Consider the following 16,882-nt stretch of genomic DNA (forward strand, 5'->3'; position numbering starts at 1 on the left):
AATTGTTTCTTTTTAGTTTAATTTGTGGAGTAGAAAGAATTTTTATTAATAAATTAATTTTTAAAATATCTATATCAAGCTGTTTTGATATTTAAATGAATTTTTCATGATATTTTATGTGTAATATGTTAAAAGAAGGAGGTATTTAGTAGAAATTGATACTTATCTATTAATACGGGGGAGTACATAAAACTTTAATTAGTAAACAAAGAATTAGACAACTTTTAGAAGTTTTAACCAGCTTATAGTCTTAAATTTTTGTAATTTTTTTTCTATTCAATGAGATAAAATAAAACTATATTTTTAAATTTTAATAAAAATTGAATAAGATTGACTTTCAATTCACAGGTGAACAAGCAGGCCGAGTTCGGCGCTTAAAAATACTGCTCACCCTATACTTTAATGCTATTAATTATAAACTTTTATTTCGTTATTATTGAATTAAGGGACTGAGTAAAGTTTGTCATTCCAATCAAAAACCTAATAATCTCCAGCCTTGCAAAAACCATTTGAAAAGTCATACCCATCTCTTCTACTTTTTGCGTGTTTTGACTTTGAATATACACTCCTTATTTCTTATCACCTCATATATAAACCTAACTCTCTCTTCTCCAAATTATTATCAACAAATTATCTATTTCTCTCATTACATCCTTTCATTAGGGTTTTACTTCAAATAACTTAAATTTTTTTAACTTCAAATGGAAGATATTGATGTTCCTTCTTTTTTTCTGTGCCCTATTTCTCTTCAAATCATGAAAGATCCGGTCACTGTACCAACCGGAATAACTTACGACCGCGAAAGCATCGAAAAATGGCTGTTTTCGGGCAAGAAGAATACGTGTCCGGTTACGAAACAAACTATCTCAGGTTGTGAGTTGACTCCCAACTTAACTCTAATGAGATTGATTCAATCTTGGTGTACTCTCAATGCTTCGTATGGAATCGAACGGATCCCGACTCCGAAACCTCCGATCAGTAAGCTGCAGATTGTCAAGCTTATTAGAGATGCTAAGTCGCCTCAGCAACAGGTTAAGTGTTTGAAGAAATTGCGTTCGTTGGCTAATGTGAGCGATGCGAATAAAAGAAGCATGGAAACATCAGGTGTTGTAGAGTTCTTGGCTTCGATCGTTAACAATTTCGATTCGTTTTCGTATGAGGAATTGTCTAATGACGGGTTTGGGCTCGATGTTGTTAGACCGAGCGACGAGGCGTTGAGTTTTCTTTATAATCTTCAATTATCGGAATCCGGTCTCAAGATTCTTGTCGGAAAGAATGGCGAAATTTATCAATCTTTAACGAGAGTTATGCGTAACGGAAACTACGAGTCTCGAGCTTATGCAATTCTTTTATTGAACTCGGTTCTTGAGATTGCTGATCCGATTCACCTTATCAATTTAAGATCCGAACTCTTTGTCGAGGTAGTTCAAGTTCTAGCCGATCAAATCTCTCATCAAGCCTCGAAAGCCGCATTACAATTACTTGTGAATCTTTGTCCATGGGGAAGAAATAGAATCAAGGCCACCGCGGCCAATGCAGTCTCAAATTTAATCGATCTTCTTCTCGATTCGTCCGAGAGAAGAACATGCGAAATGGCGTTAACCGTTCTTGATTTGCTTTGCCAATGTGCGGAAGGACGCGCGGAATTGTTGAAGCACGGAGCAGGACTAGCCGTTGTATCCAAGAAAATATTAAGAATTTCGCAATTTGCAAGTGAGAAAGCGGTGAGGATTCTGTTATCGATTTCGAAATACTCCGCGACGTCGAATGTGGTTCAAGAAATGTTGCAGATTGGTGCTGTGGCTAAGTTATGTTTGGTGCTTCAAGTGGATTGTGGTAGCAAGAACAAAGAAAAAGCAAGAGAAGTACTTAAATTGCATGCTAGGGTTTGGAAAAATTCTCCTTGCATACCTACAAATCTTTTATCTTTTTATCCATCTTAATTAAAAATGCAAGTAGCTATAGCTAGTCATAGTTTCAATCTTCTTCTCAATTGTAATTTAACAATTTTTGTGTACAAAATTCATACAGAAAATAGACAAAAAATTGTGTCTATTAGTACAATTTGAAAATCTATTGTTTGTTTCTATTTGGAGGAAATCAATGATTAATAACAAATTCAGATCTTTATAAGTCACTTCACTAATTATGTGTTTTCCAATTTTTGTCATATGTTTTCCTTGTCTGTTTATATTTGATTTATTCCAATTTACAAGATCCATCTTCAATTTGTTTTCTTCTAACTTCTATTAATTCCATTATTTTAGCAAACTAAAAAGAAAAAATCAATAATAATACTACAAAAATCATTTAAAGATTCAATAATTATTTTCTTCTGCATTATTTTTTTCGTTTTTTTGCATTATTCAACATCAACTTGCTGCAGCCCAAATTTGAATAAAATCCTTTCCGGTGGCTTAGAGGTCAAATTTTCTTGTTTATTAATTTGGGCATGGATCATGCCGGAGTTTATTTATTCGAAATAATGACTTGTGAACGGTACTGACCAAAAAAGAAATTACTAGCTAATTATTTTAATTTCTAACATATGATCTAGTATACGTCCAATTTTTTCTCAGTTAATACATCAAAGCTTAATTAAGTAGTAAGACTATTTATTATAGGCAAAAATGAATTTTTCTATCCATAAATAGCTTTAGAATGTTTGCCCGATATACCATAATTTTTATATTTTACCAGTTTGTTTTATCATTTTTTTAATCTTTGTAAAATATTATTCACAACTCGTTTGAAACTGATATGGTATAATATTATATGTCTATGTGTATAGAATTTTTCCTACTTGACGTATACAATATCATGACACGTCAGCTTTAAACAAGCGGTGGGTGTATTTGAAAAAAAAAATATGGAACCGAATATATTTGATTACAAAATTAAAATTGTTGGTAGATAATTTATTTTTCCTTTATTATACTATGTGAAATTTATAATACTATGGGGAATGTTATAAAAATGACTACGCCTATTGTGCAGCCTTTGATTTAATCCATTGGTTATCAATGAAAACAGTGGTTTATGCTCTAATCTAATTGTGTTAATTAATGCACTAATCAGCAGACCATGTGTTAATTTTGTTTTGTATAAAGTGAAAAGGAGATCTGATTAAGAATCTAACTTGCAACATTTTTATGTTATTAATAGCATTTGATTAACATTTTTATCACTATTTATATATGGTCCATGAGATTTTCTGAACGGGTCTTAACTGTGAGACACGTTTTTAAGATTTTAACATTCAGACTAATCTCCACTCGATCCGTGTAGGTCCCTTACGGGAGGCAAACTCTGGCTCCAAATTTTAAACGGCTGCATATATGAGTACGGTTCGAACACGCGACCTCACTTAAATTAAAAGAGCGTTTTACCAACACATCTACGCCTTAGGGTTCATTTTTATCAATATTTAATTACTGTTAGGATTTTTATTTACTTAATCTCGTTTTTTTTTTGACACAAATTAGAATATAAGAGAGCGCTTTTAACCCTTTCATATCTAAATTAATCTTTATTTGAATTGGGCAGGTTGAAAATTTTAACTCTAAATTTTAGACATATATTATACATGAGTACAGTGTGAATTCGCAATTTCATATAAATAAATAAAAACTCACCTGCTGCTTCGAGATTACTTAATGTTAATCTCGTCTTTGATTTATAAGCTCATAGATAATTTGGTCAAATAATGCTATTAATAGCATTTGCCAACCGTATGCATAGTTTGTTATATAAGTAGACAGAGCTGTGCACATGGTGATAGGCATCTCCTGAAAAATTGCCAACTCTAGCAAGTAATTATTAGGATTAAATAGTAGTTTATGGGTCAACATCTGTTTTCTGCATGTGTGTGTGTTTATCGTCAAGTGTGGATAGTTTATAATTCTACGTATTGTACCAAGTTTGCATAAAAAAATCCACAAAATTGGAAATGAGTTTGTCAATACTTTAAATTTAGTGAAATTTCTTGTTGGAAAAAGGTGGATGTAGGTTTTTATTTCATGCATTTCAATTTTTTTATCGGATCATGAAGTGTTCTGAACGGATTTTAACTATGAAACGACACCTTTAAACCTTTCATATTCAGATTAATTCTCACTTGAGTCGGATAGTTCTCTTGCGGGAGGTAAAACTCTGGCCTCAAATTTTAAACGGATGCACATGAATATGGTTCGCACTCGCGACATCATTTAAGTCAAAAGAGCGTTATACCAACTTATTTACATCTTAAAGTTATTTCAATCGTTCTTTAAACATAGCTAGTTAATCGTTTACTCACAAAACATTTAAGTCAGCAACTGTTCAACTTTTTTTCTAATTACATTTTGTTTTATATATATATATGAATAAAGGATCACTTTCACCCCCGAACTTGTGTCAAAGTATCAAAAAAGTCCAAAGCTGAAAAAAGGGATCACTTATACCCTGAACTTGTGTAAAACGGGTCAAAAACCCCCCTCCCCACTCTCACCTAAGAGAGTGTACTACACTCTCCGGTTTTTCATAGTGGTTTTGTTACTCAGGGTGGTTTTTGATAGAAAAAAGTTGAAAATGGTCCTAATTTTTTTTAAACATTACAAATTAAAACTTATAATTAAAAAAGTACAATTTAATCCCTATTATTCTAAAATCTAAAACAACAAATTAACCCTCTAATTTTTAATATATAACAAATTAATCTCCAAATTTTAAAATATGAATTAACTAATTAACCCCAAAAATTAAAATATTAATAAATCAACCCTAATTTTTTAATATACATAAAAAAATTATTTTTTTTTATTTTTTTTTTTAAATACAGACCCGCGGGTCACAGATCCTCAGGTGAGGATCTGTTAACAGATCCTCACCTGAGGATCTGTTCTTGAGATCCTCCGACGAGGATCTGTACAGATCCTCGCCGGAGGATCTGTTGACAGATCCTCAGGCGAGGATCTGTTCTTGACAGATCCGCGCGAGGATCTATCAAGAACAGATCCTCGCACGCGAGGATCTGCAGATCCTCGTCTGAGGATCTGTTACAGATCCTCAGGTGAGGATCTGTCAAGAACAGCTCCGGCGAGGAGGCTCCTCCTCCTCGCCGGAGCAAAAAAAAATTTAGAAATTTTTTTGGCAAAAAGGCTAAAAAGACCCCTAAATTAACTAGGGATTAATTGTAATTTATTAGGTTTTAATTGCAATTAATTAGGATTTAATTGAGATTAATTAGAATAAAAAATATTAATTAAAAGCCCACTCTTCAATTAAGGTGCCACATCAGCATAAGGGGCTTTTTGAGCCGGTTTACACAAGTTCAGGGTATAAGTGATCCGGTTTTCCAGCTTTGGACTTTTTTGATACTTTGACGCAAGATGAGGGGTGAAAGTGATCCTTTGTATATATATATATATATATATATATGTGTGTGTGTGTGTGTGGTTGTAAAAATTAGTTTTACCTAATTTTAATTGCACGCGCCCACATGGCAATATGCACGGTACCAGCTGATCTATTCATTTAGTGATAACAACAAAAATGTCAACCAATTATGCGGCTATAATCTACTAAAAATTTGTAGCCTATCATAACAAATTAATTTAATATATTGTCAACAATTTGATTGGATCAAAATTTTCACGTCGATCAACTACTTCAGAAACATGATCGTGAGCTTCATTAATTTCTTGGATCATGAAAGTCTTTTTGGGATCATGTGATCATTTATCTTTTTAACTTTTCAAGCCAACTTTGCCTACTAAATGGAATTAATTATAATTACTCCCTCCAGTTCATAATATTTGTCGAATTTGAGAATTTTTTTGGTCATAATATTTGTCACATTAGAATTTTAAAAAAGCATTAATTGCTATTTTTCCAAAATTATCTCTAGCAATAAATACTTTGTAAGGTTAAAAGAACTAGTCAAACATAAAACAAGTGGTATTTAATATGGACAATTTAATAAAACTATACACAAATCAAGACATATTTATTATTTTCTTAATCAATGTGAAATGATCAAATGCGACAAATATTATGAACCAGAGGGAGTATATTTGAAAGCTTAAATTGTTTTTTATCGCCGAAAGTTTCAATTAATAATAAACAATAAACATACAATTAGGGTGTTCCAAACTAAAATAGATTAAAATTTTACTCTATTTTAGAAGCTAATCAAATTAAATTTATAACAATATAATTTTTTTTGTCTAATGATATTAAAAAATTAATTTTTAAATTTTTTAAAAATATATTCAAATCTTTCAAATGTTGTAAATCTATGCTGAATTGACCAATTAGTTCGAAATCTATCCATTTTAAAAAAAACGTTGGCTTAATTGTATGTGGCAGTTGAATTTTAATTTTTAAAAAACATTGAAAAGAAAAAGAGTTGTCAATTAAAATGTCACATGGTTCGAATAAATTAATTATAAAAAATATTACATCGATTTTGAAGATTTAACGAGATATTCAACAAATTGAAAAAATTGGTATATATTTATAACATTTGAAAGGTTTAGATAAATATTAAAAGATCGACATGGTTTGACTTATTGGCACCATTACACCTAATTTTTTTAACCAATAATTAAACCAAATTAGTCGTTTTGGTCCATTTTCTTTTTGTTCATATCGAATTTTTAATTTGATTTGTATTAAAAATGAACTAAACAAAATTAGTCTTAAATCAAATTAAATTGAACCGAACTGAATTTATCTTACTAGTTTGATTATTCAGTTTAGTGAGATTTTTGCACACCCTACATATATACAACTGCATTAAAATTTGGAAGGAAGAATTTCTCCGTTCTTTATGTGGTTTCTTTCAACATAATTACAAATTAGTTGAAGGCCAAAATCACGAATAAAGATTAAATTATTTCATTAACCTAATTAGCCATTAACAATAAAGAAATTCTAAAACTAGAGAAGTTTGATTAAATCTGCAAATTTTATGTACTTGAAGTTTTCAATAACATACATATCTCACGGCAACGGCATTGTTGAAGAAACTAAGAAAACTAGATTAGTTCATAAAATTAGCACTAATTAATTAATTAATTAATTAAGGACTTCAATTTGGAAGGTTTAGGGTAAAGGGTCAAATTCAAAAAACGTTGCTATTATATTAATACAAGTGGATTCTTACTTTTATGTCGAAGTACATTTTATGAATATGTACATATGGTCAATTTCGAAAAATGCTAAAGATTCATGCAGTTGAATTTTGTATCTTAACATCAGCTAATTTAAAGAAAATACTGTAAAGTAGGGAGAATTTTTTATTTTGATTTGATTTATGATGACTCGCTCTCAGTAAAATTTATAATTGAAGAATAATACACCTCTTGTGGAAATATCTATGAGAAATCCGATCTAAAAAGGAGAGTAAAATTACTCTAACACTTCTACCATTTATCATAATTCACATTTGCGTTTACTTTGTTTTGGCCTCAAACAACACAATCTCTTAATTTTAATAATGTAAACAACTAAAGTTTTATGTTAGGGTCTTATAATTTTTTGTTTAAAATTTAGTAATATGATCCATAATTTTATTCTTTTATTTTACCTTTTTCAATATTTTAACATAACATTTTAATTGTTTATACTATTAAAATTAAGGGATTACATTAATTATGAAGCAAACAAAATATAAATGTGAATTGCGCTAAACATGGAGGAGTGTTAGAATAATTTGTTAATAAAAAAAATTATAGGTGCACATAAGGATGGGAAAATTAAAATTTGTTCTTGTCAAATAAAAGGAAGAATATGCAATCTGAGGAACCTTTGTTGGAAAGCTTCCATTTAAAAAAAATTTACTAAATAAATTAAACTAATCAATTAATTTTCATTATGTTTTATTTGACTTCCTCTGGTTTTGATAAGTCATTGTGCTTGTTCTTCATTTATGCATTTTTCACTAGGCAATTTAGTTCAAGATGAGTTGCAAAGTCATGAAGTGATTTTGGCATGGAGAAAGTATACTTAGGTATGAATTTGAGGAACCTTTTGTTGCCTCATTTACATATGGAGGTGGCAATGGGGGTGATCTTGGGCTGGTTTGGATGGGCCCATCTGAGCTTGGGCAGGTTTGGATAGGCTTATTTAAATTTGGAAAGTTTTTCGATGGATGATTTTGGGTTTGGTTAGTGATCTAAAAAATTATATTTTTTAAGATAGAATTAACAAAATCCAAAATCCAACTTTGGGTTGGGTTAAGTTAGTAATTTTGAGTTGGGTTGGTTTAGTGATCCAGAAACCAAAATTCAATTTAAAACTAGAAATTCAAAACCTAACACTTAAAACTCAAGATCCAAAATAAAAATATTAAAGTAAAAAATAAGAATCCGGTTCATAAGGATCTTTAGCGGCTTATTTGTTTTTTTTGTTATTGGAAGCCTTAAAAAGCTATTGTCCAACGACATTATTTCTTCTATGGAGTCTCTCATTTACTTGGTCATTTGTAAATCGGTTTTATTTTACGCTTTTTTTTCATCCTCCCTTTTTTTATTCAGGAAATAATGTGTTTAAATGCATTGAATATTTAGTAAAGACTATTTGATTGATCTTTTTCGAATTATTTATCTTTCACCCCTTGTGGTTGTGCTCTATAAAACTATCATTTATCAAAAAAATAAAGAGTTAGAATCTGTAATCCGAAGAATCTGTAATCCGGAACTAAAAATAATTTTTTTTTAAATATAATTTTTATTTTAATTCGATTTAATTTGATATTACAATAAAAATTCGTTGTTCGATTTGGTTCAATTTGAAATAATAAGAAACTAGTTTTTTGATTCAGTTTGATTCAGTTTGGTTTTTTGATTTGATTCAATTTGAGATTATAAAAATTATTTTTTCGATTCAGTGTGATTTTGAAAAAGTAAACAATATTAATTCGGTTCAGCCCGGTTTAGTTAGTATTTTAAAAAAATTAAAAATTTTGGTTTGATTCGGTTAGGTTTAATTAGAAATTACAAAATTGATTTTTTTTGGTTCGGTTTGTTTTTTAAAAAACAACACTTTTGGTTCGGTTCGGTTCATTTTGAAATTATAAAACTTTAATTTTTCAATTCGGCTTGGTGTGGTATTTTTAAGGCAATTTTTATTAGGTTTAGGTCGGTTCAGTTAAGTTTTGGAAAACATAGGAAAAAAAATTGGTTCGGTTGGGTTCAATTAGTAATTATGAAAAAAAAAATTAATTTGTTTATGTTCAGATTTGAAAAATTTAAAAATTCAATTTGCTTTGGTGCGATTAAGGGCAATTTTGAAAGAATAAAAATTTAGTTTGGTTCGATTCAATTTGAAATTATAAAAATTACTTTTTGGGTTCTGTTCGGTTTTGAAAAAATAGATTAATGGGTTCATATATTGAAAATTGATTAAAATGAAAATCCACATTTACACTGTTAAATCCCATTTTAAAAATAATTGGTGTGAAATGGAGATGTCCAGGGGGCGGAATTAGAAATTCTACTACGGGATGACTAATTTGTACAAAATAAAATTTGAGGAGGCTAATAGTATAAAAAATAAATTAAGTAACCATATTTAGAAAAAAAAGTTGAAGAGGTAATTTTGCAAAAATAAATAAATTGCGGGGGCGGTCGCTACCTCAGCCAAAGAGCTGGTTCCACCCCTGGAAATGTCCAACTAATATTTAAACACATGTTCATTCACATATACAATCAATGTCGGATACTCCCACTTTAACACTCTCCCTCATGCATAGCTAGGGGTGTAAACGAGTTGGGCTACTCGTGAGTTACTCGAGATCGACTCGAAAAAAGCTCGAGATCGGCTCGAAAAATTCTAGTCGAGCTCGAGTAGCTCCATCTCGAGCCGAGCTCGAGCATCAATTACTGAGGCTCGTGAGGCTCGCGAGCCTAAACGGGTCTAAACAAGCATGTTATAAAATAGGCTTCTTTAGATAATAAGTACCCTACATGACTATACTTAATTAGATTTTTACTGTTGACCAAAAAAAAGTTGATGACATACTTTTTAAGTTTCTAAATTGCACAAATAACTTTATGATATTTGAGGATTACTGTCAACTATAAAAATGGAAGGAAGTGGTTATAAGAATCAAAATCTCCTATAAAATCTCAAAGCATAAATATATAGCAATATTCAAGAATCTTTAATAATCCTTAATTATAGCAACTGATAATTTGAATTATATGCCATAAACGGTAAAAGGGAAATCAAAAAAATAAAATGATTAAAAAAATGAAAACAACAAGCATTTAAGAAACAAAAAAAATCCAGCAAAACAAGAAATTCAAATGTAATTCCTATATATAATGGCAAATACATGATTATTCAAATACATGATTCTTAAAAAACAAATAACAATTTTTTTAAATCAGCTGTAATTATTTTTTCAACAAAAAACGATTTGATTTTTTTTTAAATAATAAAATTTTACTAATAGTTACCTAATGGTTAACTAATATGAAAATTAACAAATTTTTTATTTTATTTTTTATTTTATAAATGCAAGAATGACAACATTGAAAGTTCTGATATGACGGAGTATGGAAGAAAGATCTTTATGTAGACATTGGTTTTACTTTTCAGTTAACTAATAGTATACTACGAATCATTAAAAAATATCAATTTGTTCTTAATAACTTAACATTAGGTTGAAAAATAAAGTTAATATGAAATTAACATCCAATTAACTAATAGTATGACATTACTCATTAAATATGCACTGTTAGTTAACTATTAGTCACATATTAGTTAACTGTAATTAAAAAAATAATTATCAATATATATTCATATTTTATATAAAAAATCATACAAAGTTAGTTAATTATTAATTAACCATTAAAAAACATATAGTTAACCTTAATTATTTTTACATCATTGCTAATATTCCAATTACAATAAAAAAGACAACAGTTGCCAGCCACCGCGCCTTCGTTCATCATTCGCTTTCGTTCATCGTTCGCTTATCTTCGTCCCACTCCAACGACTGTTTTCTTCGTTCAACTCAAACCGCCTTCGTTCATCGTTTTTTTCATCAGTTTGACAGAAAAAAAACTGCAATATAAAAAATAACAAAGACGATTCAAAAACTTTAGAAATGCTTGCAGAATTAAAGTTTCTGTTATAAATTAACTAATAGTATACTAATAGTTACCTAATAAACTCTAAAAGCAATAACATATAAGGAGTTTTTAGAACAATTACCTTGACATCAACGGATTTCTTGACGTTTCTGTCGTCTTCTCCATGGCTTCATACCTGCGATTTTTGGACGTACGGCGGCAGCTTGGCAGCGGCGGGCTTGAGACAAATAGTGGCTGACGGCTGCAGCAAAAGACGAACTCCATGGCGACCGCGATGGCGGAGGGCTTGCGTCGGAGGCGGGCTGAGAGAGATGAAGATATTTCTCGGTTGGAGGTGGTTTTTTGGCAGCCCTTGTTTTCGCCATTTTCAGAAGATATTCAACCTAATTTCTAAACAAAATGGGGAATATTTTGTTAATTATAGGAGTTACAGATTGAAGGCAAAAATCTAGGGAAAATATATGAGGAAAAGGAAAGTGCATAAAAATTGTGGGTGTTACTAGAAATAACAGCTATGTATTTGTCAAATTTCAAAATCTTATTTGTGAGATAAATAACTTGTTAAATCAAAAAAAAAAGTTTCCAGCCGTAAAAAAACTAAATTGAATTTGCTGCCAGTATAAAACTAATTATTTTAACCCAAAATAGTATATGGACTAATTTTCTCTATAAAATAACAATAATAATTTTATTACCATTATATTAAATTTTTACACCTCTAAATTTAGATATGCATCATAAAAATTGATTAAATTGCATAATATATAGTGAAAATAATTAAAATACACCAAATCTGATTTTTTTTAATTATTTTTTTTATTTTTATTAAATTCTACTCGAGTTTGAGTAGCTCGAATGTTGTTCGAGCTCGAGCTTCAAAGTTTAATTCGGTCGAGCTCGAGCTCGAACCTGTAAAACACACTCGAGCTCGAGCTTGGCCTAATTCGGGCTCGGCTCGATCCGTTTACACTCCTATGCATAGCGTGTCTAGGTCGAGTAATCAATTCCTTTTCACGCATCTCATGTGGGACAGATCAATTTAAATAGTGTGAATGAACAAGACTCTTATATCGCAACAATTTGTTTAAACATCAATTATACATATATTTGAATGTTAGAAATCATATATAAACGTATATAATGATAAATAATAGACAATGATTTATTAAACATTTTTGTTGGTCTAAACGTATTTCAACCGAGGACCGAGTTGTTGTTCCACATTCCAATATGCAAAGGAAGCACTAACAATATGTGAATTAACAATTTGACAGGACTTCGCAACATTTGATTTAGGTTCCTATTTTCAAAGGAGGATTAAGGGTTATCTTATGTGTATGTGTTTTGTGTAGAAATTAGGGTTTTATGTAGAAATTAGGGTTTTGTGGGAAGGATACGTAGCACAATTTGTTCAGGTGTCGTTTAAGCAGATTTAGACTGTTGTTCGAATGATATGAGTGTGTGATATTATGTGTTTTAGAGTTATGCAATTTCAGTGGTGGCATTGATATTAATAAATTAAAATATAAATGTATAGGAAGTGAATAAAAAAAAAGCCCGCACGGGTTTGGTCTAGTGGTCTAAGTCTCAATCATTTAGGCGCCAAAGGTCGCGGGTTCGAACTCCGGCTACGCCCTTTCTTAATATGGAGTGGTTGAGTTTGGGTTGCTGGCTATTATAGCCCGGAATTACCAGGTATGGGGGCTTGCGGGCGGTCCACATCCCGAGATTTGACAATAATAATGAATTTCAGCTCAGTAGAGTGAGTTCTCGTCATAAAAAAAAACTAAAAAAATAATCACTTCTACCGAATAATTATTTATTGAGTAATTAATTTTTAGGAAAGTATATTTTTGGAGAAGTACATAATTACTTTTAAACAAAACAAAAAACCAAAGAAGCATAAACTTTGTTTACATGTATAGATGGTATAACATTTTAATATCAACAAATCAACTGTTTGAAAAAGTATGATGATCACTGGACAAATCAAAAGGGCTCCAATCGGCAAACACTAGAGTAGCATTAGGATCTTGAATCTCAGGCTCAAGAACTAGCTGTTGTTGTGTGACTTCAAGGGTATGATTTTGATGATGAGAATTAGGGCACAAAATTATATCTTCTCCTGGCAATGGAGGCAACAAATCATAGTTGATAGATTCATGATTTGTGCATTCTTGAATAATCTTGTGATTTTCACTAGCTTCTTGTTGCTTGCATATTGTTGAAGATGATGACTCCACTCCACAATAATAGTTCATCAACTCATTACTATTATGGAGATTTGAATCCAAATTAGTGTTTGTAAAATCAAGAAAAGGATCACTACCCAGTTCTTGCATCTCATAATCTGATGATGAATTTGTAATCTTGGAATCCGGGTGTTGCGGATTCAAGAAATTCGCGTAAACTAGCGCGAGATCAATTTCGGACATTGTCGATGAGCTAACGGAAGAATTATTGAAGCCTTGAACATGCCGTGCAGCAGAAGTTACACCACCATAGCCAAAGCTTTTGGAATTATGATCAGCTGATAATCTTAAAGACTTTCCTCTTCTATTCTTCCGGCAACCACCGCCTACCGGGACGTTCCGTAGCGAACCGCCTTTAGTCCAGTAGCGTCTACAACCTTTGCAGAAGTATCTAGGTTGAGTTAAGCTATAGTTGTTGTAGTAACAAAATTTAGTGTTTGAAGAACCACACCGAGGGCAATTTGGTGATATTTCAGCATTAGTCTTCCATCCTCTCTCCATCACAACTTACTTATTACTCATTTCAATGTTTTTTATGCATATAGCTAGCTAGAGAGAAATGAGATGTGTGATTACTTTTATAAGTAGGGGAGTCAAAATAGATTAATTTAATCATAATTCCATAATAAGTTATTTAATTAAGAATATCATGTGATACTTATATTATATAATTGTGTCTACATTTAGTATTTATTTTATGTAAATGAAGATATTAAATGTATTGTCTTGATATGATTTATATTCGACCTCTCTACAAAAGATCTAATAGTAAAATAAATCCAAACCTTTGCGAGATGTTACAATTTTAATCAAAACTTTTAATTTTATAATAATGTACCGATTTTATTTTATTTTATTTTTTGCAATTCTAGCCAAAAAAAAATTCTAATCAATATAATTGTTTCAATTTGTAGTTGAATTTATAAATTAATTCTGTAATTAGCAAAATCCATTTTTCAAAATTTTAAAATTTAACTTCTAATATTAAAGAAATCAAGTTTAACGTTAAAATCTAATTTTAAATTTTCTAATTTTTCGATGGTTGAAGCAAAAAAAAGTGTTTGAACCTAAAAATGATTTAAAAAAACTAATAAAACTAATAGGTATTACTGAGGTGAAAGATTGAAAAAATGGTTAAAACAGCAACGAAATGTTGAAATTAGGATATTATTTTAAAAAAGGAATATTTTAGTTAAAATTGCAACGATCCGCAAAGGTTTGATTTAATTTGCTATTAGGGCTTTAAAACTGAATTAAACTTATCATATTAGTATCGACACATATTTGATATATTTAAATGAATGAATTAAAGGTATAGTATTTGTACAATACATACTTGACCTCTTTGAAATAAATAATTTAAATGGATAGAGTTTACATAATTTATATATACAATCAATATTAACTAATTAAATTAAATGAGTTATTCTTGTTAGACACAAATCAGCAGCAATCTGTTAGGTCATGGGTTCAATTTATTTATTTATTTTTTGATGAATTTATGAGTTCAATTCTTCCAATTAGCGCTTCCCTTTTCCAATGATCAAAAGAATTTGCGCCATGTTCGTATTGACCTTATCATATTAATTATTTATCGACAAAACACGAATACGATCCACCAGTCCGTTTTGTGTTGGCAATATTAATACTTAGTTGTAAGAGGGTATTAACTAAATATGAGTAGTCTAAGCACATAAATGTATTAGTTAAGCTCGTTGAATGTCACATGTAATTGTGATCTTGGAAATGTGTATGCTACCATGCACATGAATTGTCTATTAGGCAAGTCCGATGACAGTCCCGGAGGCTAATACATGGTGTCTGTGTTTGTTACACGTGGCGTGATATGATTGATGGGAATGAAGGTGGTAGAGGAAGCAATGACCTCGAGAGGATAATTAAGGTTACTTAGAAGAGCAGACAGTCTAGATTTTATAACATTATTTGCTTCCTAAAAATGTTTACACTCATCATCTTATTGATTTTAGTGTTCTATGTCAAGTAATAATTCGCCCTGCAAAATGGGATTCGTATTTTGTAACTTGTACATAATTTTTCCTTTCTATTTTTAGCTCAGTGAATGGAATTAATATCTTCATTATGTGTTGAATACATTTGCCAAAAAATAGCAATTGTTCAGGATGAATAGAGAGCAAATGGTTTATGACACCAAATTAATGGATTTAACAGATTTGTTATTTTATTAAAGTTTGGTTAAAGATTTTGGTTAATAAATTTAGCTTGGTCAGTTTAGTGAATAAATATTTATAATTGATTACGGTTAAAAGTTTTTAAATTAACCAAATTGACTGACTATTTTATATGTTTTTTATGTTTTTTTAATCGGTTTAACCGAATTAACCTACTAATTCAGTCGTTTTTCTATAAAACGAAATAAACTGATTAATTTGATCTCGGTCGTATCGATCCATTTGCTCAATCCTAAATAAGACAAACTACAAAAAATTAGGCACCAGTCTAAAAGGGTAATTTTTTTCTTGAGAAAATTACATTCTAAACGCTTTTCTAAAAAAATATTCTTTTGCAAAAATATACTTTAAAAAAAATTAACGGAAGTACGTTTTTGTATGTTTTTTAATTTTAGTTACAAAAGCATACTCTTTCATATCATATTGACAAAAATATGCTTTTAAAAAAATCTATCAAAAACCTTGATATTTTTACAGAAAAAAATGAAAAAAAACATGTTTTTTGTAAAAAAATGCTAAGATTTTATAAACAGCGTCACAAAAGGAGATATTTTTATATATGTATAACAAAAAAAATAACCCTAGTCTCTTTGCAATATTTTTTATCTTCCATTAAAAAACAGGAGCAGTGGCTCCATGGGAGAAAATGAAGCAACCACAGATCATATGCAAAGAGGAAGTTTCTTTTGTTTGTTGAAGGAGGAATGTCTCAATGGTATATACTATTCAGCGTCAGCAAGTTGAAAAGGATCTCTTGGATCATGAGCTCCTCGGATCATGAGACTTCATTCACAAGTAAATTTTGTTCGAAATCCAAGATCCATAAATACGTGACAAGGATACCACTCGTGAAGTTAACCAAATTGCAATATTAAACTATATTTCAAGATGGCTCTTCGATGTGAATCTTCATTCATAAGTAGCTAGAAGTTTGTATTAGATTCATATTGAATCCAATTTAATAAAAAATAACACTTAAATATTCCAAACGAAAACTGAATTTATCAATTCAATTTAGTTGATTTTCACAATGACTAACATTAGAAAAATTGCAATAACTAAAAAGAAAAAATCACATTCGGCAAGACCCCGGTTCTGATCGTGCTAATGTTGAAGTGGTTATAGAACTCCAACTTCTTAACGTTCTACAGTCTCAACCTTACAGAACCCAGCTTCCCTTAAATTCTGACTCATTAGACCATCATTGTTGATTCGAGTAGTGATGCGGTGAATGAAGCATAAACGAAATAACGATTTCGTCATATATTACAGATTCATGGTACAGGAAACTCTTGTTGAGAAAACCAATGGTAAAAGCTTAAAATTTGGGTACACC

General features: G+C 30.4%; 2 protein-coding genes across 2 annotated transcripts; one reads left to right on the forward strand and one right to left on the reverse strand.

Moving 5' to 3' along the window:
• Positions 1-519: 519 nt before the first annotated feature.
• LOC126676551 (E3 ubiquitin-protein ligase PUB22) lies at positions 520-2,146 on the forward strand. The gene has a single exon (XM_050370773.2). It carries the CDS (start codon positions 702-704, stop codon positions 1,941-1,943), a length of 1,242 nt encoding a protein of 413 aa, XP_050226730.1. The 5' UTR covers positions 520-701; the 3' UTR covers positions 1,944-2,146.
• A 10,868-nt stretch (positions 2,147-13,014) lies between these two features.
• LOC126679363 (dof zinc finger protein DOF3.5) lies at positions 13,015-13,863 on the reverse strand. The gene has a single exon (XM_050374377.1). The coding sequence runs from the start codon at positions 13,835-13,837 to the stop codon at positions 13,037-13,039; it is 801 nt and encodes a 266-aa protein (XP_050230334.1). The 5' UTR covers positions 13,838-13,863; the 3' UTR covers positions 13,015-13,036.
• Between the last annotated feature and the right edge of the window lie 3,019 nt (positions 13,864-16,882).

The sequence above is a fragment of the Mercurialis annua genome, linkage group LG4, assembly GCF_937616625.2.
Source record: "Mercurialis annua linkage group LG4, ddMerAnnu1.2, whole genome shotgun sequence".
Lineage (NCBI taxonomy): Eukaryota > Viridiplantae > Streptophyta > Magnoliopsida > Malpighiales > Euphorbiaceae > Mercurialis > Mercurialis annua.